The 25,305-nt window shown below is 43.8% G+C and overlaps 1 protein-coding gene across 7 annotated transcripts in view; it reads right to left on the bottom strand.

Moving 5' to 3' along the window:
* LOC26536261 (unconventional myosin-VIIa) overlaps positions 1-25,305 on the bottom strand; it is an 893,412-nt gene that overhangs the window by 107,293 nt on the left and 760,814 nt on the right. For all 7 annotated transcript variants that reach the window (XM_039377684.2, XM_039377686.2, XM_039377690.2 and 4 more), the window contains 2 exons: positions 15,482-15,877; positions 3,061-4,033 (listed from right to left, as the gene is read on the bottom strand). In XM_039377684.2, the coding sequence (XP_039233618.1) occupies positions 3,061-4,033; positions 15,482-15,877 (1,369 nt within the window). The remainder of the gene's footprint in view (positions 1-3,060; positions 4,034-15,481; positions 15,878-25,305) is intronic.

Raw genomic sequence — 25,305 nt, 5'->3', positions numbered from 1 at the left:
CTCACCTCACCAACATAACGAGAATAAATATTAGAAGAGCCTGTAAAAAAGTTACATTCGTACAGCTTAGCTGTAGCTTGATCGTAAAACGACCGGGCAATGTTTCAGCCACCTTCCCTCCCTTTCATGCGCCCGCTTTCCTGGTGGATCATTGCGTGCTCAATCAATACGATCCCCTTCTGTGAAGGCTGTCCGTCAAATGTTATGTCATTATTTCTGACCTACTTCACTATTTGCGTTAGCACCCCTTTTGAAATGTTTACCTACTCATTTTGATGTAGTTGAATTAAAAGTATAACTTTATTAATTAATAAATTGTTGGCTAGTGCCAAGTGTAATTCAAAAATTAAAGGCAAGTAAAAATAATTTTTACCAATGAAATGCATTGCCTGGAAGATGCTATCAATAAAATATCTTTTATATCTGATACTCTTCAGTTACTGAACAATAAACTGAATCATAACGTAAATAGGTAAAGATCGTATATCTATATATATATATATGTATATATATATGTATGTTGGTATAAATGTTTTTCTGTGGCACGCTTCGGCCACTATCCGATTATCAGATTACTTAAATTATGTACTTGTTTTGAAAGTCACTGCTGATACTTTATCTTTTTTGATACTCACTAAAAATTGCAACGGTTCACTTCTTCTTTGTTTATTTGTTGTAACGAAATGATCTTATTGGTGTGCTCGCTACTAGATACGTGCGGCTAGCTAAGAAGATTTCGTGTGTTCGTCCCGCAAAATTTTTATTAAAACGTGATCACCCGTTTACCAGGAACAACACTTTGCAGTTTTCGTTTCTTTGGTATTTATTCATGCCTTGATCTATACTGTGATTTGATTATCCGGTGACGTGTCCGCTGTCCCGTCGTGAAACTAGACACTCGCCTGTTATTGCCGCGGCCACTCGTGGTTGGCGGCGTAAAGAAAGGCTGTAGGCTTACAGAAGCGTCACCATTCCCAGACTGGGCTCTCAAGGCGTAACCTCCTGTCCCTTGCTCTGTCCCGGATGGTCCCGCCAGACGCCTGTTCAGTTCCTAAGGACGTTCCACGGAATCGTCCGGTTTACTCCGCAGTGCCTGTAACAAGACGCCTAGCTGGTGCGGACGGACCTGGACGGTTTGCTCAGCGGCTCCGTTCTCCTGTCTCGTCGCTCTCGTCGTCCTAGGTGGTGCGGACCGTGTCGCTTGGCGCCCGTCACTTGTGCTAAGGATTGTCGTCGTATGCGGACTCACGGTAATTAACGGCTGTAATCCCCAGGGCAAACGCCTAGTAAGGTAAAAACACGCCAACCCCACGTCTGCTCTGACTGGTGGCGCCGGTACCACGCCTGCTCGATTTGATGGATCCTTTCCAGAGTAGGGTGATGGTCCCGCTGCCCAGATCGCTTGTAGATCCTTATTGATTTCATTCTTGCCAGCACAGCACAGCGATGAACTTAAGTGTATGTTGTACGCCTAGGATCTCATCTTTGTGGTTGATGACTTCCACGGTGTTTATCACATTGGCGGTATTCTCGGATCCCTTGGACTCCTTAGCGCCCATCTTGAGACTTCTTTTATATCTTTTGGCGCAGGGGGTAGGATTGAAGTTCTTCTTTCAGGAGTATTCCTTTTGCCGGCCCTTGATCCATCCAGTCTAAGTCCTGGTATCCAGGGATTTGGAGCAGGATTGGGTCTTCGCTCCTCTCGACACCTTACTGTGGACCGAAGTCCGAGACTGTGGGCTCTTAAGATAGTCTTCATTCGAGTATTATACCGCCCAAGAAAGACTTTCCGAGAATTGCTTCCCGAAAATAGATTGCTTTATCGGTGGGCTGAGGCCTTTTGCATGAATTTTCTTTGTTGCATTCCGTCTGACTTAACGAGATGGTTGTATCCCTTGTACCCCTGCTTTAGATACTGGCTGGTGGTATATCTTTAACGTCTTGTGATCTTACAAAAAGGATGTTCGAAACATCGAAGTGAAGTCATCGATACGTTACGCATATATACGCATATATAGTCCATATCGTTTGGGCTTTATTAATAATAATTTGTCCAGTAAGAGCCTCATTGCCCTATATAAAAACGCACAAATTAAAAAAAAACAAGAGAGAACGCTATAGTCGAGTTCCCCGACTATCTGATACCCGTTACTCAGCTAGTGTAAGTGCGAAGGACAGTTTTTGGCGGTTTGTGGGCGTTAGAGTGGGCGTGGCAAAAAGTTTTTTGGTAAATAGAAAGAAAATTACAAGACTAATACAAAAATGAAAAAATTTCAAAACATTTTTCAAAAGTGTGGGCGTGGCAGTTTTTGGCGGTTTGTGGGCGTTAGAGTGGGCGTGGCAAAAAGTTTTTTGGTAAATAGAAAGAAAATTACAAGACTAATACAAAAATGAAAAAATTTCAAAACATTTTTCAAAAATGTGGGCGTCGCAGTTTTGGGCGGTTTGTGGGCGTTAGAGTGGGCGTGGCAACATGAATCGACAAACTTGCGCTGCGTCTATGTCCCTGGAGTCTGTATTGCTAATCTCAACTTTCTAGCTTTTGTAGTTCCTGAGATCTCGACGTTCATACGGACAGACAGACGGACAGACGGACGGACAGACGGACATGGCCAAATCGACTCCGCTACTGATCCTGATCAAGAATATATATACTTTATATGGTCGGAAACGCTTCCTTCTGCCTGTTACATACTTTTCAACGAATCTAGTATACCCTTTTACTCTACGAGTAACGGGTATAATAATATGCAACATGCATGCGATACATCTAAAAAACAACAACTGAATGAAAAATGTATAACAGTTGGTTTATTATTACTTATAATTTAAAACGTCGTTTAGTTACGTATTTAATAAACAAACTAAAAAACCCTTTTTTCTCTTAGCAGAAATGTGGTAAATGTTATTAGAAACTAACAGTACACCAAATATTATATAATGTGTTTGACAATACGAAACAATATAAATATGTATAACTCATTGAATAAAACACTATTTGCACCGGAGGATCTTACAGCTAGGAATAAAAATGCTTATTAATATTTTTTGAGCACTTACCTGATGTTCCAAGCCCAGAAAATGTCAATATTAAATCAAATACTTGCACCATTACTACCTCTTCTTGGTCAGATATTGTACTTAGACAAAACGGGATTTGTTGTTTACTAAATGCCCAAAACGTGTGAGAAAAACCTTTGTAAATTTCGCCATGGTCCTGCATACTAGACCCCTGCTCCGATCGTAATTTTTCTAATCGATGCTTTGACAGACGTCTTAGGGTATTTCTTAGAAAACCTCCTAAATCGTGCGGTTTTTTAACTATATTCATATCCACCAACTGTCGTCTACACAGAACAACATTTTGATGCAGTCTCAATCGGTCTTCTTTAGTGGTTCCTTTATATTTTTTTGAACACTCCAAATTATTCAAAATCCAGTTAGACAACGGTGGGTAATACGAAATTATCAAAGATCCTATTTCATTTTTTTGAGGTGTCTCAAATACGAAACATTTCTGTGATTCTATAAAAGAACTTTCATCGCGAGAACTTTTTAATAGTTGAGCGCTTCGATTAAGTGATATAGTTATAAAACTGTCACTTGGGTCCAACAAAATGGATTCAATATCCACGTATTTAAATTGGAGCATAACCGATTTATCTTCAGGATTAATAAACTTTAGTCCATCAAAATGTATTCCAAGAATAATATTGCTTGCCATATTCCAATACCCTTTGTAATTAACTTTAAACATTGTCGTGCCATACAGTGGATATTGCATTACGCAACTTAGGTACAACACTTTCGCTGTCAATTCATTTCTTGAGGATCCGTATTGTCGGTGGGCTTGGGCTAAAATTGGTATCCAAAATTGTTGTTCTCTTGTTTTAGAAATGCGCATAGGCAAAAAGCTGTTTATATCTGAGTAATATTCCGGTTTTGGCTGCTTTGAAGGATCTCCTAAAGCTACTTGAGCTTGAAGTCCTGCTAATTGAAGCGCCACCTTTTCACTGACCGGGAATTCGTCCTTCTGCGAAATTAATTAAAGATAAAGTAATTAAAAATAACTCTTCGGTGTCAAAAAGATATTTGGCAAGTCGATAGTAATAAACAAGACTAAAAAAGAAATATTTTACGGTTTATAGAATGTGTGGGCGTGGCAGTTTTGGGAGATTTGTGGGCGTCGTAAAAAGAGATTTGGCAATCGATAGAAATTTAGCAGAATTACAAGGGATTACATTGCTAAAGATCCAAATCTAAAATACTGTTGTGATACTTGCATAGGGGCTGCAAATAAAATGAAATTGTTTATGCGCCAAACTAAAGGTGGCTTGAAAGGGACTGATTTGGCGTGGCTAGAGATAGTTTTCGTCGAGCTGATGATCTTCTTTCCGGATTCCAGATTCACAATTTATTAGCCTTAAGCTATTAGAGGAATCTGCCTGTAAGTGGAATGCCCCGCAACCTGCGGCAAGTGATCAACAGGACTTCGCAGCTGATCAGTTGTCGATCGCAGCAAACACTCAAATGTTGCTTAGATCGGCAGCTAATAAAGATTTGGACCAATCCGATCAATCCGTTGTGGAGGGGCCCATTTTGGGATTGCTACAGATTCCGTTTCGTTTGCACTGGTTTCTCAACCGGTGATTCCACCTGTCCCGAATAGTTTACCACCACGAGGGAATATTGAGTTCGGAATACCGGCTTAAGTTGGCCCTGCCAAAACCCAATCTGCAATGACAAAACCCCTCGTGGTGGTTCCAGTAAAGAATCAAGTTTTAGTTTCTCGGCTTTCCCCTGATCAAACATCGGATGTATTGTCTTATAAATAAGACAAAACAAAAGCCGATAACATTAAAGTGGAAAAATTTGACGTTTCTTACGGTAGGGACATTTCTCCTCTTAAGATAACTGTCCCTAATTTCGTCAGGATATTATGAACGGAAAAAAGCTGAAAAATATTTGATATTACTTACGAATAAAGACCCAATTACTGTATCATTCTCCCGTCTTCTCCTCTGGGACCCGGGTCGGATTGTCTTCCAGCAACCCCACTTGAATCAAATAAAATATCTGAGACGACTCCTGGCCATCCTTGAGACATCCGAGCACTGACAGATCGTCACAGTGGCGCCCAAACAGGTGTAAGTGTTGCAAGAGAATAGAGGATCCGATAGAGAATCCGCTGAGACTGTTCTGCTGGGTCTGCGGAAGAAACGCAGTTGCTGAACGAAAAAACGGAAAAAGACGCCTATTCAGTGCCCAGAATGAACTATATTCTGGACCAGCTAAGGGAGGCAGAGTTCATAAGCACGATCGATCTGAAGTCAGGATATTGGCAGATTCCCAGGGAAGAGGACGGTCGGCAGTACATATCCCTCACGGTACCCGGACGGGGTCGTTTTTAGTGGAAGGTAATGCCATGCCATTTTAGCTAGATACAGTTCTAAAGTAAATAAATCTGCATAGTTTTCCTAAATTTTCGTAAATGTTTTGGTATCTGCCTCCCACTGTGATTTCATTTAATTTTCGGTAGTCTATTACAATTCTGAATTTCTGTTTGCTTTGTTTCTTTTGGACTATCCAAATGAGGCTATTGTAAGGTGAATTACTGATAATAATAATAGCCTGTCTTAGCATATCTTGTATTTGGCTTTCGACCTCGAATAAATGCGTTGCTTGTGGTTGGTATTTATTGTATGTTTGGCTTGATTAGTAAATTTAATCTTATCACAATTGACAATGTATGAATGAGAATATTGGTATTCTGCATTGATATGTCGAACATTTTTTGGGATCTAATGTTAATCCGGTGGAATCGGTATCAATAAGGTATTTGAATTTAGTTTTGTATTTAATTGTTATATATAGTATTTGGGTTTTCCAAAGCTTGAGGCTGCAAATGTTCAGCTTGTTCGAAATTGGGTTTTTCATTGTCGTATGAATTGTCTGTATTTATCTGCTGTGGCAGTTGTGTTATTTGTGAACTTTGATTGCTTTCGTAGTTTAATAGTGATACTCCGAATAATAGTGCGTATGGTCGTAAGTTGAATAGTAAAAACGGTCATAAGGAATATCATTAATAATAACCAACGCTGCCTTGATATAACGATGCATCCATACTTATCCTAGTCTGTCCACCGTTAGATGGTCTTGATCGCTTTATTGGTTGGTTGGGCACATGCGAACTCGAATTACGTACTTATTGTTGCTTTTGATATCTTGTTCTAAGCAAGTGCATTGTTTCGATGGCTGTTAAATATTGGTTGAGGTCTAAAGTTTCCATGTCGGCTTGGGTTTAAAATATTGTTTGTATCCGGCTGACAGGGTATAGGATGACGATATGGTATATTATTAGTGGTATTTGATAAATTTGTGGGGCTGGATATGACACGGGTGAGTTATAATGTAGGAAAAGTGTTGGATATCTCCTGATGGTGTTATAAATCTGTTTAGTATTATGATTATACGACTTTTGTGGCTAATCAGAGATATTTTGTTTTTGGATAGCTGTACTTTTACGATTTATTTGTTTATACGTGCCTATCTCTTGTAAAAAAGTTTATAAGGGTCTTTCAAAACTGCTCCAAATTAACGTAGTTAGAGGTCTGGGGCTTAAAGTTGGGTACTAATAGTCGTTTTTGGTGGTCATGTCTAATGCAGCGTATAACGTCTCCGCTGACGCTGCGGATGAACTTTACATGAAATATACATTTTGCGTGGTGTTTTGAGGTAATGAATGGGATTTAAGACCTCTTAGAAATTGTTTACACTGCGTTATACGGTTTCGCGTTATTGTCAAGAAATTTATAAAAACTTAACACGATATTGACCGCCTCATGTCTTTCTAAAAAGTGGTGTTATTGTCTATAGACCAAAATCAAATGTAAGTAAAATTGAGGAGAAGCCATAGCTGTTATAGTTGTTTAACCGCTAAACCAGCATTTATTTCACAAAACCGGTAAAAAAAACTAATTCCGTTTGAGCTGCTTACTAAAATAAAAATGTACCCAGCTTTCAAAAAAGGAAGATATTATACAGAACCACAGACAGTTAAACATACAAAGGGACACATGCTTTCGATACGAAAAGGAAGTTAAATTCAGTAATAACAAGAGAGAATGCTTTTTTCGAGTTCCCCAACTATCTGATACCCGATACTCAGCTAATGGAAGTGCGAAGGAGGGTCTTCAACACCGAAAGTTTTTGGTGGCTTGTGGGCGTTAGACTAGGAGTGGCACAGTTTTTTGTGCTAATCGATAGAAAATTACAAGACATACAAAAATGAAAAACATTTTTCAAAAGTGTGGGCGTGACAGCCTTGGGCTGTTTGTAGGTGTAAGAGTAGGCGTGGCAAAAAGTTTTTTGGCAAATCGATAGAAATGTTGCCACGCCCACAAACCGCCCAAAACTGCCACACCCACACTTTTGAAAAATGTTTTGAAATGTTTTCATTTTTGTATTAGTCTTGTAATTTTCTATCGATTTACCAAAAAACTTTTTGCCACGCCCACTCTAACGCCCTCAAACCGCCCAAAGCTGCTACGCCCACACTTTTGAAAAATGTTTTGATATTTTGTATTTTTATATTGGTCTTGTAAATTTCTATCGATTTGCCAAAAAACTTTCTGCCACGCCCACTATAACGCCTACAAACCGCCAAAAACTGCGTTTAAGATTCTCCTTCTCTCTTCCACTAGCTGAGTAACAGGTATCAAATAGTCGGGGAACTCGACTATAGCGTTCTCTCTTGTTTTAGTTACATATATTAACTGCTAGTTGCGCTAGTGAGAAATCTCGAAAAAAATTTGTGTCATATTGGCTTACATATCCATATCGCAAAAGTTCTTGAGAACTTGTGACGTTCAGCCGTGCCTCGGGTAGTCAGGGCTGGCCAGGGTCGTCCAGGAAATTTCTTTGTTTCAGGACAGTGGTGCTAGAGAGGAATCCCCGACCCGAGTCCCAGTGATAATGCGCAGAGTTAACCTTAACTAGGCTTAAATATAGACGCAGAGTTTATTCATTCCTTTTCTCGGTTACAATAATTACATAGAACTGTACGGGGCTCCCTCGGCCTAGTTTCCGTCTTCCACAGCGAGGCTCTTAGTACCTCGCGTCTTCGCCCGGGACGCGGTCTTCCGTACGCGGCCGCTCCGAATTCCGTCGAGTACCCTGGAATCAACGTAAGCAGATGTTGTTGGACCCACTTGTTGATCCCGGTCCTGATCTTGCTGCTTTCCCGCTCGCTGGTGACGTCCACCTCGGTCGACTCCGACCACCGACTGCCATTCTGAGGCCAGCCGCCCGCTTTATATAGCCCTTGGCTTAGTGTGCCCGTATGTCCGTATGTCCGAATTGCCCGACTTAGTGTGCCCGGGTTTCGGGGTTAGTGTGCCCCTCTAGTTATTTAGGCGCGTGTGCGCGCCTTGTTTGAATCTGACCTTGTTTATGATGATCATTTATTATGTTTTGGTTTTATCTATTATTATGTATTATGCCTTATTTATTATGTATCATGTATTAGGTATTATTTATTATTTATTATGTATTATTTATTATGAATTATTTCTTATTTATTATTGTGCGCGGCCGCGTCACACTCCCCCCTCCTTTGGGAAGTGACGCTTCACCGTCACATAATTGCCACGGTTGGATATGATGCGCCACCACCTTTCTCCGTCTTTTTCTAGCCATCGCCGTTGGGTCCTTTTCTGTTTGTGCGCCAGGTTTGCCCTTATCTTTGCCATTACTTCGTCCGATATCCTGGCTCCGGTTGGCACCGTCCACCCCAACTCGTTGATAGTCTCGGTGTGGAGCTCTAGTATATCCCTGTCCAGCGACGCAGATTCCACGGCTCTCGTCTCGTTGTCCTTCCGGGTTGGCGGAGTGCCCGCTGCTACCCTGATCGTGCCTGTTGTCGTTGTCGTACGGGCATGTGCTTGTTGGTTCAGCGCCCGTCGTTCGCCTGGCTCCCGGCTTCTCCTTGGGTGTTCCCTTCAGCCCTCGGGAGGTGCGCCACTCTGGTCCGGCCCATTCGGACGTTCCCCGTCATCGACTGGGCCCTTCCTTCCTGCCTCGCTTCCCTCGGGTCTGCTTCGCCAGTGGTTCCCGTTGGGTGGTTGGTCACCCCGCTCAGGCCCGGTTGGACGATCTCCGTCTGCGTCGGTGCCCTTGCGGGATGACTCGCCCCCCTCCGGGCTGGTGGTCCCTCGGTCCTGGGATGATCGGTTGTGCCGCTTCGGCCTCCTCGGACGGTATCCCGTAGCGTCGTCGCCTCTCCTTTGTTTCGCCTCTCCTTCCTCCTCTCGTCTCTGATTCCTCGTCTCTCCAATTCAAGTCCGCTACATCTCAGTGTACTTTCTGCTCCTGCCAGAAAGTCCATCCCTAGTAGGATTCCGCCTTCGACGTTCGGTAGAATAATGAATGTTATTTCAAATCTCCGACCCCCGAACTCCACTCTCGTTGCAAACCCCCCGATCGCCTTCTGCCGTGATTGGTCCGCCAGCGATATTCCCGCGTTTATCCTGATCCACTGTCCCTCTTCTCTTAGATCCTGGAACATGTTCCTACTTATCGCGCTACTCGTCGCTCCGGTGTCTATTATGCCCTTGGCACTCCTACACCCTATCCTGAATTGTGCTACTATTTGGTAGCCGTCACATCTCAAATCGCCTGTTGCTGGTCCTATTCTTCTTGCCTGAGTGCCAGCTTTACTGGCCCAGGCCTCCTCCGTTTCCCGCCTTAGCTCGGCAACACTCCGTTGTCCTGACTTCGTTCCTTCCGCACACCCAGCAGAACAGCCTTTGTGGGTTGCCGCATGTGCGGGCCGTATGACCGGTTCCTCCGCATCTCATGCATATTTCTGGCCTTAGTGCCTGTGGTCCTGCTTGCCGGGTTTGTGCTTCCGTTTGCTCAATTTCCTCCACTTCCTCGGCTAGCTTAAGGAACTCCGTTAGCGTTGTAAATCCGTTCCTCCTTGTGTACAGTTTTAGCTTGCTCCTACAGTTCTTGTACACCCAATCCGGCTTTTCAGCTTCCGACAGTCTCGTGAACCTCATGAGCTTCCTCAGGTTCATCGCGTATTCCCTTACTGGCTCGTTCTCTCCCTGTCTCAACTGTGCTATTTGGGTTTGCACCTGCTCCTCGTACCTCGGTGGTAAGAAGTACTCTAACAGTTCCGTTCTCAATTGAACCCAAGAGTCGATCGGTGTTCCACCAATCTATGGCGCTTCCCTCCAGTATGGACGGCATTGTTTGGACCAGCTGATCGTGCCGTAGTCCGTATCCGGTGGCCCACTGCTCCATTTTCTCGAGGAATTCCAGCGGGATTGTCGTCCCCTGGTATCTGATCCCCCAATTCCGCACTCTATCGATTGTTCCCGTTTCCATTTTTCCTTCCATCTTTGTCTCCTTCCCGTCGTCCATCCTTGTCGAAAAAGCAGCCAATGTTCTCCGTAAATCCTTGCTTTTCCCCGACGGATCCAATCCGAATTCACTTGCGTATTCTGCTAGTTCGGGTTTTGTTGCCATATCAGTCTCCCGGCGTCGGTTTCCTCTAGTCACCACCTTAGCCTGTTCGGGCGCCACCTGTGACGTTCAGCCGTGCCTCGGGTAGTCAGGGCTGGCCAGGGTCGTCCAGGAAATTTCTTTGTTTCAGGACAGTGGTGCTAGAGAGGAATCCCCGACCCGAGTCCCAGTGATAATGCGCAGAGTTAACCTTAACTAGGCTTAAATATAGACGCAGAGTTTATTCATTCCTTTTCTCGGTTACAATAATTACATAGAACTGTACGGGGCTCCCTCGGCCTAGTTTCCGTCTTCCACAGCGAGGCTCTTCGTACCTCGCGTCTTCGTCCGGGGACGCGGTCTTCCGTACGCGGCCGCTCCGAATTCCGTCGAGTACCCTGGAATCAACGTAAGCAGATGTTGTTGGACCCACTTGTTGATCCCGGTCCTGATCTTGCTGCTTTCCCGCTCGCTGGTGACGTCCACCTCGGTCGACTCCGACCACCGACTGCCATTCTGAGGCCAGCCGCCCGCCTTATATAGCCCTTGGCTTAGTGTGCCCGTATGTCCGTATGTCCGAATTGCCCGACTTAGTGTGTCCGGGTTTCGGGGTTAGTTCTTCTACCTGTTACATACTTTTACACGAATACAGTATACATTTTTATACCCGTTACTCGTAGAGTAGGAGAAGGAAGCGTTCCCGACCATATAAAGTATATATATTCTTGATCAGGATCAATAGCCGAGTCGATCTGGCCATTTCCGTCCGTCTTCGTCTGTCCGTCCGTATGAACGTCGAGATCTCAGGAACTACAAAAGCTAGAAAGTTGAGATTAAGCATACAGACTCCAGGGACATAGAAGCAGCGCAAGTTTGTCGATTCATGTTGCCACGCCCACAAACCGCCCAAAACTGCCACACCCACACTTTTGAAAAATGTTTTGAAATGTTTTCATTTTTGTATTAGTCTTGTAATTTTCTATCGATTTACCAAAAAACTTTTTGCCACGCCCACTCTAACGCCCTCAAACCGCCCAAAGCTGCTACGCCCACACTTTTGAAAAATGTTTTGATATTTTGTATTTTTATATTGCTCTTGTAAATTTCTATCGATTTGCCAAAAAACTTTCTGCCACGCCCACTATAACGCCTACAAACCGCCAAAAACTGCGTTTAAGATTCTCCTTCTCTCTTCCACTAGCTGAGTAACAGGTATCAAATAGTCGGGGAACTCGACTATAGCGTTCTCTCTTGTTTTAGTTACATATATTAACTGCTAGTTGCGCTAGTGAGAAATCTCGAAAAAAATTTGTGTCATATTGGCTTACATATCCATATCGCAAAAGTTCTTGAGAACTTGTGACGTTCAGCCGTGCCTCGGGTAGTCAGGGCTGGCCAGGGTCGTCCAGGAAATTTCTTTGTTTCAGGACAGTGGTGCTAGAGAGGAATCCCCGACCCGAGTCCCAGTGATAATGTGCAGAGTTAACCTTAACTAGGCTTAAATATAGACGCAGAGTTTATTCATTCCTTTTCTCGGTTACAATAATTACATAGAACTGTACGGGGCTCCCTCGGCCTAGTTTCCGTCTTCCACAGCGAGGCTCTTAGTACCTCGCGTCTTCGCCCGGGACGCGGTCTTCCGTACGCGGCCGCTCCGAATTCCGTCGAGTACCCTGGAATCAACGTAAGCAGATGTTGTTGGACCCACTTGTTGATCCCGGTCCTGATCTTGCTGCTTTCCCGCTCGCTGGTGACGTCCACCTCGGTCGACTCCGACCACCGACTGCCATTCTGAGGCCAGCCGCCCGCTTTATATAGCCCTTGGCTTAGTGTGCCCGTATGTCCGTATGTCCGAATTGCCCGACTTAGTGTGCCCGGGTTTCGGGGTTAGTGTGCCCCTCTAGTTATTTAGGCGCGTGTGCGCGCCTTGTTTGAATCTGACCTTGTTTATGATGATCATTTATTATGTTTTGGTTTTATCTATTATTATGTATTATGCCTTATTTATTATGTATCATGTATTAGGTATTATTTATTATTTATTATGTATTATTTATTATGAATTATTTCTTATTTATTATTGTGCGCGGCCGCGTCACACTCCCCCCTCCTTTGGGAAGTGACGCTTCACCGTCACATAATTGCCACGGTTGGATATGATGCGCCACCACCTTTCTCCGTCTTTTTCTAGCCATCGCCGTTGGGTCCTTTTCTGTTTGTGCGCCAGGTTTGCCCTTATCTTTGCCATTACTTCGTCCGATATCCTGGCTCCGGTTGGCACCGTCCACCCCAACTCGTTGATAGTCTCGGTGTGGAGCTCTAGTATATCCCTGTCCAGCGACGCAGATTCCACGGCTCTCGTCTCGTTGTCCTTCCGGGTTGGCGGAGTGCCCGCTGCTACCCTGATCGTGCCTGTTGTCGTTGTCGTACGGGCATGTGCTTGTTGGTTCAGCGCCCGTCGTTCGCCTGGCTCCCGGCTTCTCCTTGGGTGTTCCCCTTCAGCCCTCGGGAGGTGCGCCACTCTGGTCCGGCCCATTCGGACGTTCCCCGTCATCGACTGGGCCCTTCCTTCCTGCCTCGCTTCCCTCGGGTCTGCTTCGCCAGTGGTTCCCGTTGGGTGGTTGGTCACCCCGCTCAGGCCCGGTTGGACGATCTCCGTCTGCGTCGGTGCCCTTGCGGGATGACTCGCCCCCCTCCGGGCTGGTGGTCCCTCGGTCCTGGGATGATCGGTTGTGCCGCTTCGGCCTCCTCGGACGGTATCCCGTAGCGTCGTCGCCTCTCCTTTGTTTCGCCTCTCCTTCCTCCTCTCGTCTCTGATTCCTCGTCTCTCCAATTCAAGTCCGCTACATCTCAGTGTACTTTCTGCTCCTGCCAGAAAGTCCATCCCTAGTAGGATTCCGCCTTCGACGTTCGGTAGAATAATGAATGTTATTTCAAATCTCCGACCCCGAACTCCACTCTCGTTGCAAACCCCCCGATCGCCTTCTGCCGTGATTGGTCCGCCAGCGATATTCCCGCGTTTATCCTGATCCACTGTCCCTCTTCTCTTAGATCCTGGAACATGTTCCTACTTATCGCGCTACTCGTCGCTCCGGTGTCTATTATGCCCTTGGCACTCCTACACCCTATCCTGAATTGTGCTACTATTTGGTAGCCGTCACATCTCAAATCGCCTGTTGCTGGTCCTATTCTTCTTGCCTGAGTGCCAGCTTTACTGGCCCAGGCCTCCTCCGTTTCCCGCCTTAGCTCGGCAACACTCCGTTGTCCTGACTTCGTTCCTTCCGCACACCCAGCAGAACAGCCTTTGTGGGTTGCCGCATGTGCGGGCCGTATGACCGGTTCCTCCGCATCTCATGCATATTTCTGGCCTTAGTGCCTGTGGTCCTGCTTGCCGGGTTTGTGCTTCCGTTTGCTCAATTTCCTCCACTTCCTCGGCTAGCTTAAGGAACTCCGTTAGCGTTGTAAATCCGTTCCTCCTTGTGTACAGTTTTAGCTTGCTCCTACAGTTCTTGTACACCCAATCCGGCTTTTCAGCTTCCGACAGTCTCGTGAACCTCATGAGCTTCCTCAGGTTCATCGCGTATTCCCTTACTGGCTCGTTCTCTCCCTGTCTCAACTGTGCTATTTGGGTTTGCACCTGCTCCTCGTACCTCGGTGGTAAGAAGTACTCTAACAGTTCCGTTCTCAATTGAACCCAAGAGTCGATCGGTGTTCCACCAATCTATGGCGCTTCCCTCCAGTATGGACGGCATTGTTTGGACCAGCTGATCGTGCCGTAGTCCGTATCCGGTGGCCCACTGCTCCATTTTCTCGAGGAATTCCAGCGGGATTGTCGTCCCCTGGTATCTGATCCCCCAATTCCGCACTCTATCGATTGTTCCCGTTTCCATTTTTCCTTCCATCTTTGTCTCCTTCCCGTCGTCCATCCTTGTCGAAAAAGCAGCCAATGTTCTCCGTAAATCCTTGCTTTTCCCCGACGGATCCAATCCGAATTCACTTGCGTATTCTGCTAGTTCGGGTTTTGTTGCCATATCAGTCTCCCGGCGTCGGTTTCCTCTAGTCACCACCTTAGCCTGTTCGGGCGCCACCTGTGACGTTCAGCCGTGCCTCGGGTAGTCAGGGCTGGCCAGGGTCGTCCAGGAAATTTCTTTGTTTCAGGACAGTGGTGCTAGAGAGGAATCCCCGACCCGAGTCCCAGTGATAATGCGCAGAGTTAACCTTAACTAGGCTTAAATATAGACGCAGAGTTTATTCATTCCTTTTCTCGGTTACAATAATTACATAGAACTGTACGGGGCTCCCTCGGCCTAGTTTCCGTCTTCCACAGCGAGGCTCTTCGTACCTCGCGTCTTCGTCCGGGGACGCGGTCTTCCGTACGCGGCCGCTCCGAATTCCGTCGAGTACCCTGGAATCAACGTAAGCAGATGTTGTTGGACCCACTTGTTGATCCCGGTCCTAATCTTGCTGCTTTCCCGCTCGCTGGTGACGTCCACCTCGGTCGACTCCGACCACCGACTGCCATTCTGAGGCCAGCCCTATAGCTTTATATAGCCCTTGGCTTAGTGTGCCCGTGTGCCCGTATGTCGGTATGTCCGAATTGCCCGACTTAGTGTGGCCGGGTTTCGGGGTTAGTGTGCCCCTCTAGTTGTTTGGGCGCGCGTGCGCGCCTTGTTTGAATCTGACCTTGTTTATGATGATCATTTATTATGTTTTGGTTTTATCTATTATTATGTATTATGCCTTATTTATTATGTATCATGTATTAGGTATTATTTATTATTTATTATGTATTATTTATTATGAAGTATTTCTTATTTATTATTGTGCGCGGCCGCGTCACAAACTATAAAATCTAGATATTAAGCATGTAGACCTTAGTAAGGAGTAGTATTAACTGCAACTTTTAAAAAAGGAACGAGCTGCTAATAACTAACAAGGTCAGACCACTTATCACTACACATATATTACTTACCTTCACAACGCTGTGAACTGCTTGTGAATATAACATGCTGACTTCGACAGGATCTTGTGATAGTTCCTGAGTTAATTTAAAAAGCCTTTTCTTAAAAACAAATCTATTTTCACCAGACGAAGATGCATTAGCTGTTTTTCTTGTGCTTGTATATGTAGATTGTTTCATTTCCCATGCTGAAATTATATCATACAAATAGTCATAACTTTTTATATGCTCTTCACCGTCTGCACGATTCTGATAAATAGCCCATCCATCAGTAGTGATTAAGTTGAGTTTTTCAGCCAGCTTCTGCACAGCGTCACCAGCCGTATCAGTGGGGTGTACATCAATTGCTTTTGTGCGTGCGTCTAAGAAAAAAAATCTGCACACTATTGTTCCAAGGCGGCGCATAGCCTAAAAAATAAAATAAAATAAACTTTTATAGAAGTGCATGCTTAATCATTCTCATGACTAGACCGGGCAGAGCCCATAAGCTAAGGAACCAAGAAGGAACAAGAGAAAACGCTATAGTCGAGCTCCTCGACTATCTACTACCCGTTACTCAGCTAGTGAAAGTGCGAAGGAGAATTTTTAGCACTGAAAGCCTTTGGCGGCTTGTGGGCGGTAGTGTGCAATTTTGGGCCAATCTATAAAAATTTACAAAACTAATAAACAATATCAACGTATTTTACAAAAGTATAAAAAGGGCGTGGCAGTTTTTGGCTGTTTATGGGCGTTAAAGTGGGCGTGGCAATATCGGTTAACAACTCTGGAGTCTACACGCTGATTCTCAACTTTCTAACTTTAATAGTTCCTGAGATCTCAACGTTAATACGGAAGGACAGACGGACGGACAGTCGGACGGACAGGACCAGATTGACTCGGCTATTGATCCTGATGAAGAATATATATACTTTATATGGTCGGAAACTATTCCCTCTGCCTGTTACATACTTTTTAACGAATCTAGTACACCCTTTTACTCTACAAGTAACGGGTATAAATACGAATACGCTATATTGGCGTATATGGGCGGTCAGGGAAAGCGTGTCCAATTAACTTACAATTTTTTTTTACATATTTTGGCATATATATCATATATACCAAGTTTCAGCTCGATATCTATAATATTCGACTTTATGCCACTTTGTTTGGAATTTAGCCCGATGTGCTATGTACAACAATGCCGCTGCCGGAGATTCAAGGTAAGAAAACCCAACCGGAAAGATGTTCACGCGCTAGGTGGACGAACCTAGCGCCGGCTGCGTTGGACCCCTTCCACCCACTGAGTGGAAACAAAGTTTTCCTTTCCATTCATCAAATTAAGGGACGAACCCATGGCGGTTCCGACGTGAGGACGCACCTACAGACCCGCCGCACGAGGACACCGACCAGGGATCCAGGCCAACCGAGGCATCCCCAGAGGAGGAAACCGCTCCCACAGAAGAGGAGGAAGGACCCGGAGCCCTGCATCCGTGCACCGCCCAGGTGGACCACGACAGACGTATGGCTCCCAAACAAGCTCTTCGAACAAGTACTGGCGCGGTTGCAGAACCCTACGAGTCCCCACATATTCTTAGAGCTGTTAAATTAGCATTTAATTAAGTATAGGCATAATATTTAGGTTAAGAGAAAAATGAAGACCCACGAAGAGTTGTAGGAGTCAGCATAAAAACACAAAACAAAATAAATTGTACCGCAGCAGAAAATACAAATTGCCCTTAAATTCGTTCAGGCCCAGTGTAAAAGTTAGAGTAGTAATTCCAATCGGTAATGCAGATCTAGTCACACCGCTTCGATACTCTCAGTTGTCTAACTATCTCGCTCTCGCATACATTCGCAAGGCACGCAGACAGAATAGAATAGAGGCAGAGCCGGGAAAAGTACCATTTCTGGCGGTTCGCGCAAATTCCAGTGCACGTCGACTGTACAATGCGTAGATCAGCTCGTTCATTTGGTTCTGCAATCTCAAAGTATTCAAACGTGCGAAAGGTCATCATCTAGTGTAAAGAAGTAAGGCCACGTGGACTTCTGTATCCACGAGGGTGTTACATAAATCCCAGTTTGTGAACAAAGCCAGATATCGAAGTCAGTGAAATCAGTCTACTTGAGCAAGTCAAGGCCAGAACACGCGTTGGTCGCGGGAGCTCTCGCGCTCAACCTTCTGGACCTGGTCAGCCTACAGTTCAGCGTGCAGCCACAGTTTATGAGCGCGTTTAGCGCGCAGCCACCGTGACTAGGCGCGTTCAGCACATTTCACGGCCAGTAACTCTTTTGTCGGAATTGAACAGCACCTCGGCCTAGGCAACACAGCCTAAACCACCACCTAATGAAACTCGTCGCTAGGGACTAGCCGATCCTAGCCAAGATGTAGGATATCCACCAAATCCGAACCTCCTCGCACAGCCGCTGAAAAGCCGAATTTACCTTTTTGGTATAAGCAAGCCCGCCGTAGCGAGCACCGGCCACGTGCGACTCATGTTTAAGGAAAGTCGTCTCCCAGAAGTACATCGTTGTTGAAGAGAGATCCGCACTTTAAGTCAGACCGTTTATCTTATACTAGTTTCTTTTTCATATAGTGGTAAAACAGAAAGCGATCTGTATACCGCCAGAGTTTATCCCATTTAAGAATGAATTAACTGCGCATTTACTTTGACAACGTTTTACGCAGCACCTGCATCTCGATGGGCCCTGCGAATCAGCAGCGAGGATCTGTACGTAAGTGATTAAGCCGCAATATCGGCAAACGTATGCGCATATATTTTTTATATTCAGTTTTAACTGGGAGTTGTAAAACCGGCGTATAAGAAAGCCTGTAGGTTAATCTAACGTCTTTATTTTGATTTAGAAAACTTGTAAATTGAGAAGAACGCCCATGAAGGGAACCGATTTGGATAATTTTGTATTATGAATAGTTGTTATTATGAATAGATAAATCCACAAAATCCGGGTCTGTTGCCAGTACCGTAGTGCGAATGTCAATATCCTATGAAATGAATGAAAATGACCATATAGATGAGGAGGAAGACCCACGCCATATCCGACGAGACAATTTTCGAAGCTTTGTCTTCTGTTTTTCTCTTTCGCCTCTTTCATTTTGTGCAACACAAGATGCAATGTCACGCCAACTGATCTCGCAGTCAGCTGAGTAAACATTGTTGGTAAACGACCTAAGCTACCGGCGTTCCCAAGATAAAAACCCTTTCCGGCCTTCACACCCATACACTAAAAACCACAGAACGTCTGACCCATAGTGGGCGGCTAGGGCAAAAGCTACGGCAGTGGCCGGCATAAATCTAAACCTGGCAAAAGGAATAAACTGCAAAATAAACGTGCTTATGAGTACGGAATGTCGGTTTTGACCAGTATTACTCCAATTGGCAACCACATAGTTGGAAATCGACAGGGGCACGGATTCTGAAATCCCAAATCACGTTCTGAACCAGCCTGGCGAGGTGGTGGCAAGCTTGGCCGCAACAAAGCAGAACCGAGAGAGAATTGGACAACGCGTGAGATTTTCTAAGTAGTAGGAAAATCTTGCGCTCGCCAATCTTGCTAAAGACTCCTGCGCCACCACAGATTGGCGGGTCAAAGCGGGCAAGGACCCCAAGCAGCCCCTCCGGATCGAACCGTAAAACACCTCCAAAGAGAACGAAGGCTGATAGGCAGCACCTGTGTCGATAAGATTGGACTGGTCCATCCTCAAGCAGATGAAACACATCAACGTGCAGATGAAAGCGATGTTGCATAAGATGAAGGACCTCCAGAAACACGCCAGCAGGGAGTTTGAGATGGAGGAGAGCGGAACGTGGTCATCGCTCAGTCCACACGAATGAGGGCGAACCCTCCAGGAAGCCTTCGTGTCGCAGGACGTAGCTCTCCTGAATACGGGGTCGGAGCACACCTTCAACAGAGCTGGAGCAGAGTCGGTAGTAGACCTCATCTTTTGCAGTGCTTGCTATTTCAGTGCGCATAATGGTGCCTCGGCGATGTATACATGGAACGCAATCGAAATTCCTGAAAACCGGCGACGTCGCCCAGATGTCGGCGATCGTGAAACATCTGTTCCCATTAGTGACCTCGGCTCGAGCGCGCACTCGGCTCCAGGAGAAACATCCCAATTATCATTCCTACCGGATGAAATTCACAAGGTCGCCAAGGACATGCTGTCGGGATAAGCGCAAGGGTCAGATGGAATCCCAGACAAAGCTGTCAAGATAGGCATGAATGAGCACCAGGAAGTATTCTCTAACGTCTGCAACAAGTGCCTCACGGACATGGCCGGCGGTTTCCATACAAGGAGTATGGAGCGGTACCTACCCGAATTTCAGGCGGGTGGTAAACTCCCAACGCCAGAAATTACGAAAGAATCGGTCATTATTCATGGTGTTATATGTTATATAGAGGAAACAGAATAGAAATCCTCAACAAAGATCTGCAAAATACTGAATTGAGCATAATCGAATCGTGCAAAAAAATTTAAGCAGTTAACTTTGTTTTGCAAACTACGCGAGATTCTAAATTTGAAATGATTTGCCAAAAAAGTGTCCAAGCAAATCCATTCCCACCCCAAATGAAACTGTGTCGCCGGCCCTGCTCACGGAAGGCTTTTCCCCAGAGCGCTTAAAAAGACATAAGCTGGCACTGCGACAGTACTGTACGCAGCCCCGATATGGGCCGAAGCTTCCGAGAAAAGGTCTTACATAAGGGGCCTGGAATCGACGCGCAGGCTGTGTGCTGTTAGGGTGTTGTCCAGTTTTCGGACGATATCGATCTTGTAGGCCGTGGATGCAAAGGCAAATCGCCTGAAGAAAATCGAGGTGAAGAAAATCGCAGAACATTGCAGCACTGCTCAGATGCGCGCCATAAAAGCCAACGCCAGAGATAAACGCTTGGAAAGGTGGCGAAGACGGTGGCAGCAGTCGACGAAGGGGCGCTGGACCTATAGGATTATCCCGGGTGTGAGAATATGAGTATAAGACGGCATGACGAAGTCATTTTTGGAGCTACCTGACTAGGTTTAGCCACGAAGATCGAGTGACAAGTGGTGACTGCCGCGATGTATAGACTGCCCACCATGCTGGAATAAATCGGGTGAGCCGGGTCTCGGACCAAGCCCGCTAGGACCAAGGTGGGAACAGTAGAAACCCGGCATAAGAAATGGAATCTTTGTAAAAAAAATAATTGACAACTTGAAACTCGAACCAAGGGACGCAATAATTCCGGCAAACTCCTCTGATCCTTTCCCTTCGAGTTTCTACACTGCTTCGTGGCCGCGGATATGGGCGTACACCGCTAAGGTCCACGAAAGCCAGTCCTGCCTGTCTCATACAAAATAACTATTTCTGTGGGGATCCTGGCCCGGATGAGTCTTTATCCTGGCCCGTGATCAGTTTCCTTACATATGTATATACTTGTGCCACCAAAATATATAAAAAGTTAATTTATTAATTACTTTGATAAAACTCAATAGTAAACAAATATTACGTAGGCATACTAGTGCCATTGTCCTGAAAAATAGCTTGGGCCTAGAGATAAGCATCCAGTGTTTAGGCGACCAGGTCGCCAAATTTGACTTGTATGATCTTGGTAAGACTCGCACCTTACCACAACTAAAATTTACTACTCGGTGACATTTTAAAACGCAAGGCAGTCTAGCGGACTCCTTATCTAGTTCAGCAATATCTTTGTGTGACGAGTCTGTTTCTTTATTAAACTGATCGATGTGCTTTATGAAATATTTGGAAAAATTTTTAACGAGTTCAAAGAACTGGATTGAGATTTCAAAGCACGCCTCGGAAATACGTCCGTACTCAACTTTTGCAAAACATTGTCTCATTTAGCAGCGTGCACTTCTGTAAAACGCACGTTCGATGCCCCTTTTGAGCTTCCAAAATACGCTGGGTTGATGTAAACTTGTTAGATTTCTATTCTATGTTTATGAATGTACATAGGTACCCATCCTGAATTCACGAGAATGGAAAAGCTGCGTTAGAAACCATTTGGTTTATACGCACACATTACTCAGATTCTGGGTCTAACGGCAAGGCATGCTGGTTTTGTAAAAATACTACGTGAAACGCAATGGCAAATTTCGCCCTCTATAGGGAATCCGAATCCTGTTTTAAAAAAAGCACGATTCCGCCAAACAAGCCAGATAAGATAAGCTTTGAAAAATCATGTTATCACATGATAAGATTGGTCTTGTATTCTATACAAGAAACACAATACCAACGCGCTCAATGCTGTTTTTCCCTTTAACCTAACCGAACATCAGCCTAGCGTTAGCATGGACATTTGCAGCTGGGTTATACCATATACGCTATATTTTAATTTCACAATACCCTTTGATAATACAAGTAACAAATGTAATATCGTTACCATGTCTCTGCCGCATTCTATGTACAGTTTGGAGTTTTTACTGCAATTTACTTCCCAGTTTATTTTATGTTTTGAGCACGAGTTAGTAATCGTCTAGTAGGCTTAAACTGGATGGCAGTGTAAGCAATACAACTGTTGCCTAAATGGGTCCTAAAGTGGAGGTAGCGCCGTTGGGGGTAATGGACCTTTGAGTATACATAGCAAGCATGAATGCCATGCGTTGTGAAAAATGTTGTAGCTTTTCGCCTCGTGAATCGGGTTTCCATTTTGTGAAGCATGACGACGATTGCGAATTTACATATAGTTTAAAAATATCCGAATCTAAAAGCTAGATAATTAGTTACGGAAAGAAAAGAAGCGCGCATTCCTGTTTCTTTCTTTATGAGTTATTTTAAAGAAATTTGCTGTAGGGGTATAATATATCTCACCCCCTTTGAGTAAAACGCAAACGCACAACTCAGTTTCTCGCTTTAATTTATTCGCACTTGACATTAATAGCGTAAGCCTTTGACTGATTCTCTCTCCGTTTGCGATCTGCCTCTTCGCATGTTGCTAGAGAGCCGATGTTGCGTAACAGACTTATATACAATGTTGATATAGCAAATTTATATGTAATGTGTATGCAAGTTATCCAACCGGCAAACATAGCACTCTATTCCATTTTATAAACAAATTTTAAATTTTAATCTAGGAGGCATTTCCTTTGTTTTCGCTTTTGTCATTGCATTTGCCAGCGCTTAGCTACCCGCTAAGATAAATAATCAAACTCTAAGAAATACAGCTTCGCTTGGACACCAAACCATGGTCAACTTATTGGGCTTCAATCAAACTGCATCGGTTAGCATAATTGAATTTCACAATGCAGTGAAATAATTTCGGCATCAAGCTTTTATTTTAAACATAATTGAAAGTTCAAGAAGTTTCAAAAGAAAAGCTTCTGGCCGAGGTTGATTGTCAGCTTGATCAGTTTGAGTCTATTTTGAGATCGGATTGAGAACGATATAAGATAAATCCGATAATAGTGCCTTGTAATATTGTATAAGTCTAAAAAGTTTATCACCAATAAATTTACTAAAATATTAAAACAAAATATTTTTTTTTAATAATTTTTTAACAACAATTTTTATTGGCGCCCAACGTGGGGCGGTGTAATTCTAAAAATATATATAAACGATAATAATAATAGTTCCGTTATAAAACGGAACTCGCGCCGCCAACAACCCATATTTTTAGAGGAAAAATCAAAACATCCTCATTAATCCAAAGATATCTAACAACTGTAGGTGTGATCGTGGAAAAACTTGATTGGAAATTAACTAATGCAATAATCCAATTAAGAAGTTAAAAAAAAGGTGGACTGAATACTTAATACAAATTACAAGAACACGATACTAAACAGAACTCAACAAAAACAGAACTCAACAACAAACACAAGTAAAACCAACCAAAAACTAAAACCAGAATATTCAGAAAAAAACAAGAGAGAACGCTATAGTCGAGTTCCCCGACTATTTGATACCCGTTAACCAGCTAGTGGAAGTGCGAAGGAGAGTCTTCAACACTGACAGTTTTTGGCGGTTTGTGGGCGTTAGAGTGGGCGTGTGCAAAAAATGTTTTGGCAAATCGATAGAAATTTACAAGACCAATACAAAAATGAAAAGATATCAAATTATTTTCAAAAGTGTGGGGGTAGCAGTTTTGGGCGGTTTGTGGGCGTTAGAGTGGGCGTGGCAACATGAATCGACTAACTTACGCTGCTTCTATGTCTCTGGAGTCTCCATGGTCAATCTCAACTTTCTAGCTTTTGTAGTTCCTGAGATCTCGACGTTCATACGGACGGACAGACGGACGGACAGACGAACATGGCCAGATCGGCTCGGCTACTGATCCTGATCAAAAATATAAATACTTTATATGGTCGGAAACGCTTTCTTCTGCCTGTTACATACTTTTCAACGAATCTAGTAAACCCTTTTACTCTACGAGTACGGGTATTAAAATCAACACCAAGAAGGAAGGAAAAGTAGATAGCAATCCCCCGCCACAGCTGAATACAACAAATTTTTGAAGAAAATATTCATGACAACTAAGTTGAAGGAAGACTACAACGGCAAGTATCGTGTGTAGAATAAAATAATATTTAGTCTTAAAAAAAATGTAATAAAACAGGATCAAGATACAGGGAATATTGTAAAGTATTAAAAAGATTAAAATATATTGTAACCATACTTAAAAGAAAACAATCTGAAAAATGTAATAAAAAGTTTTGAAGATTTGAATTTAACAATGGCAACCGGAGGTGCAGCATCAATCCTTTCTGTGAGCGGGATATCTAACGCCCTCAATATGACAATGATATTAATTAACCGAATAAAATGTGTACAATTAAGTGAAGTAACCAAAAAAATAAAGGGATAGGAGGGCAGATTACCGCTAGCAAAAATGTAGTTGAAGATTATAAAATCCAAACAATCGACCCAACTGTAAAATGTGAAACTACCCTAGAGGTAGTTAAATCTTTACCAAGTCTTTGCCCAGGAGAACTAATCCAATATGTAGGCTGGAGAGAAGCGGCAGAAACCGCTATGAGTCTTTATAAAATTCGAAGCGAACAATATTTTATCGCTTTAACAATTTTACGTAATAAAATCATGGGAGCAGCACATGATGCTCTAACTAACCATGAAACAGTTTTAATCTTCCAAGCAATTCTTTTAGGATTCGATTTTATTTATAACGATAAGAGACCAATCCATATTCTCGAATCAGAATTAAGCATCCTTAGGCAGGGACGCATGGCCATTACAGAACTCTACAACGAAGTAAACAAGAAAATGACATTACTGATAAATAAAACCATTATGACATATGGAAAAGACAGTGAAATAACCAAAGAAACGAATTAAACAGTGAGAAGCAATGCTCTTAGAATTTTTGTTTCTGGATTGAACGGTTCAATCTCAGAAACACTATTTTCTCTAAACCCACCAGACTTGCCTAATGCTTTGGCAAGGTGTCAAGAATTAGAGTCTAACAAGTTTTGAGCCCAATTTGCAAATAGGTATTATGGATTTAGGAATAAAAATAAAGGTCAGGGAAATAGTCTAAGATTTAATACAGTAAAATCCAGACAGAATAATAATAATAATAACAGAATGAATACTAATTGGAATAATAACCCGAATAATAATTGGCCGCAAAACGGGAACTTTGGGCAAAATACTAATTGGAATTCAAACAACAATTCTAAGGTACAACCCCCACCAGAACCAATGGAAGTAGAAAGTTTCATAAAGTATCAAAATCGTCCGAATAATAATTACTATCGTCCGAGTAATAGTTTTAGCAGACAGAATTATAATAATTTTGCACAAAGAAATATTTATAATCAAAACCAAGCACAAAAAATTGAACCACAAAATCCATTAAAAAGGGAAGCAACTGGGGCAGTAAGTCAACCA

Source organism: Drosophila yakuba, chromosome X, assembly GCF_016746365.2.
Source record: "Drosophila yakuba strain Tai18E2 chromosome X, Prin_Dyak_Tai18E2_2.1, whole genome shotgun sequence".
Lineage (NCBI taxonomy): Eukaryota > Metazoa > Arthropoda > Insecta > Diptera > Drosophilidae > Drosophila > Drosophila yakuba.
This window is presented reverse-complemented; position numbering and strand designations above follow the sequence as displayed.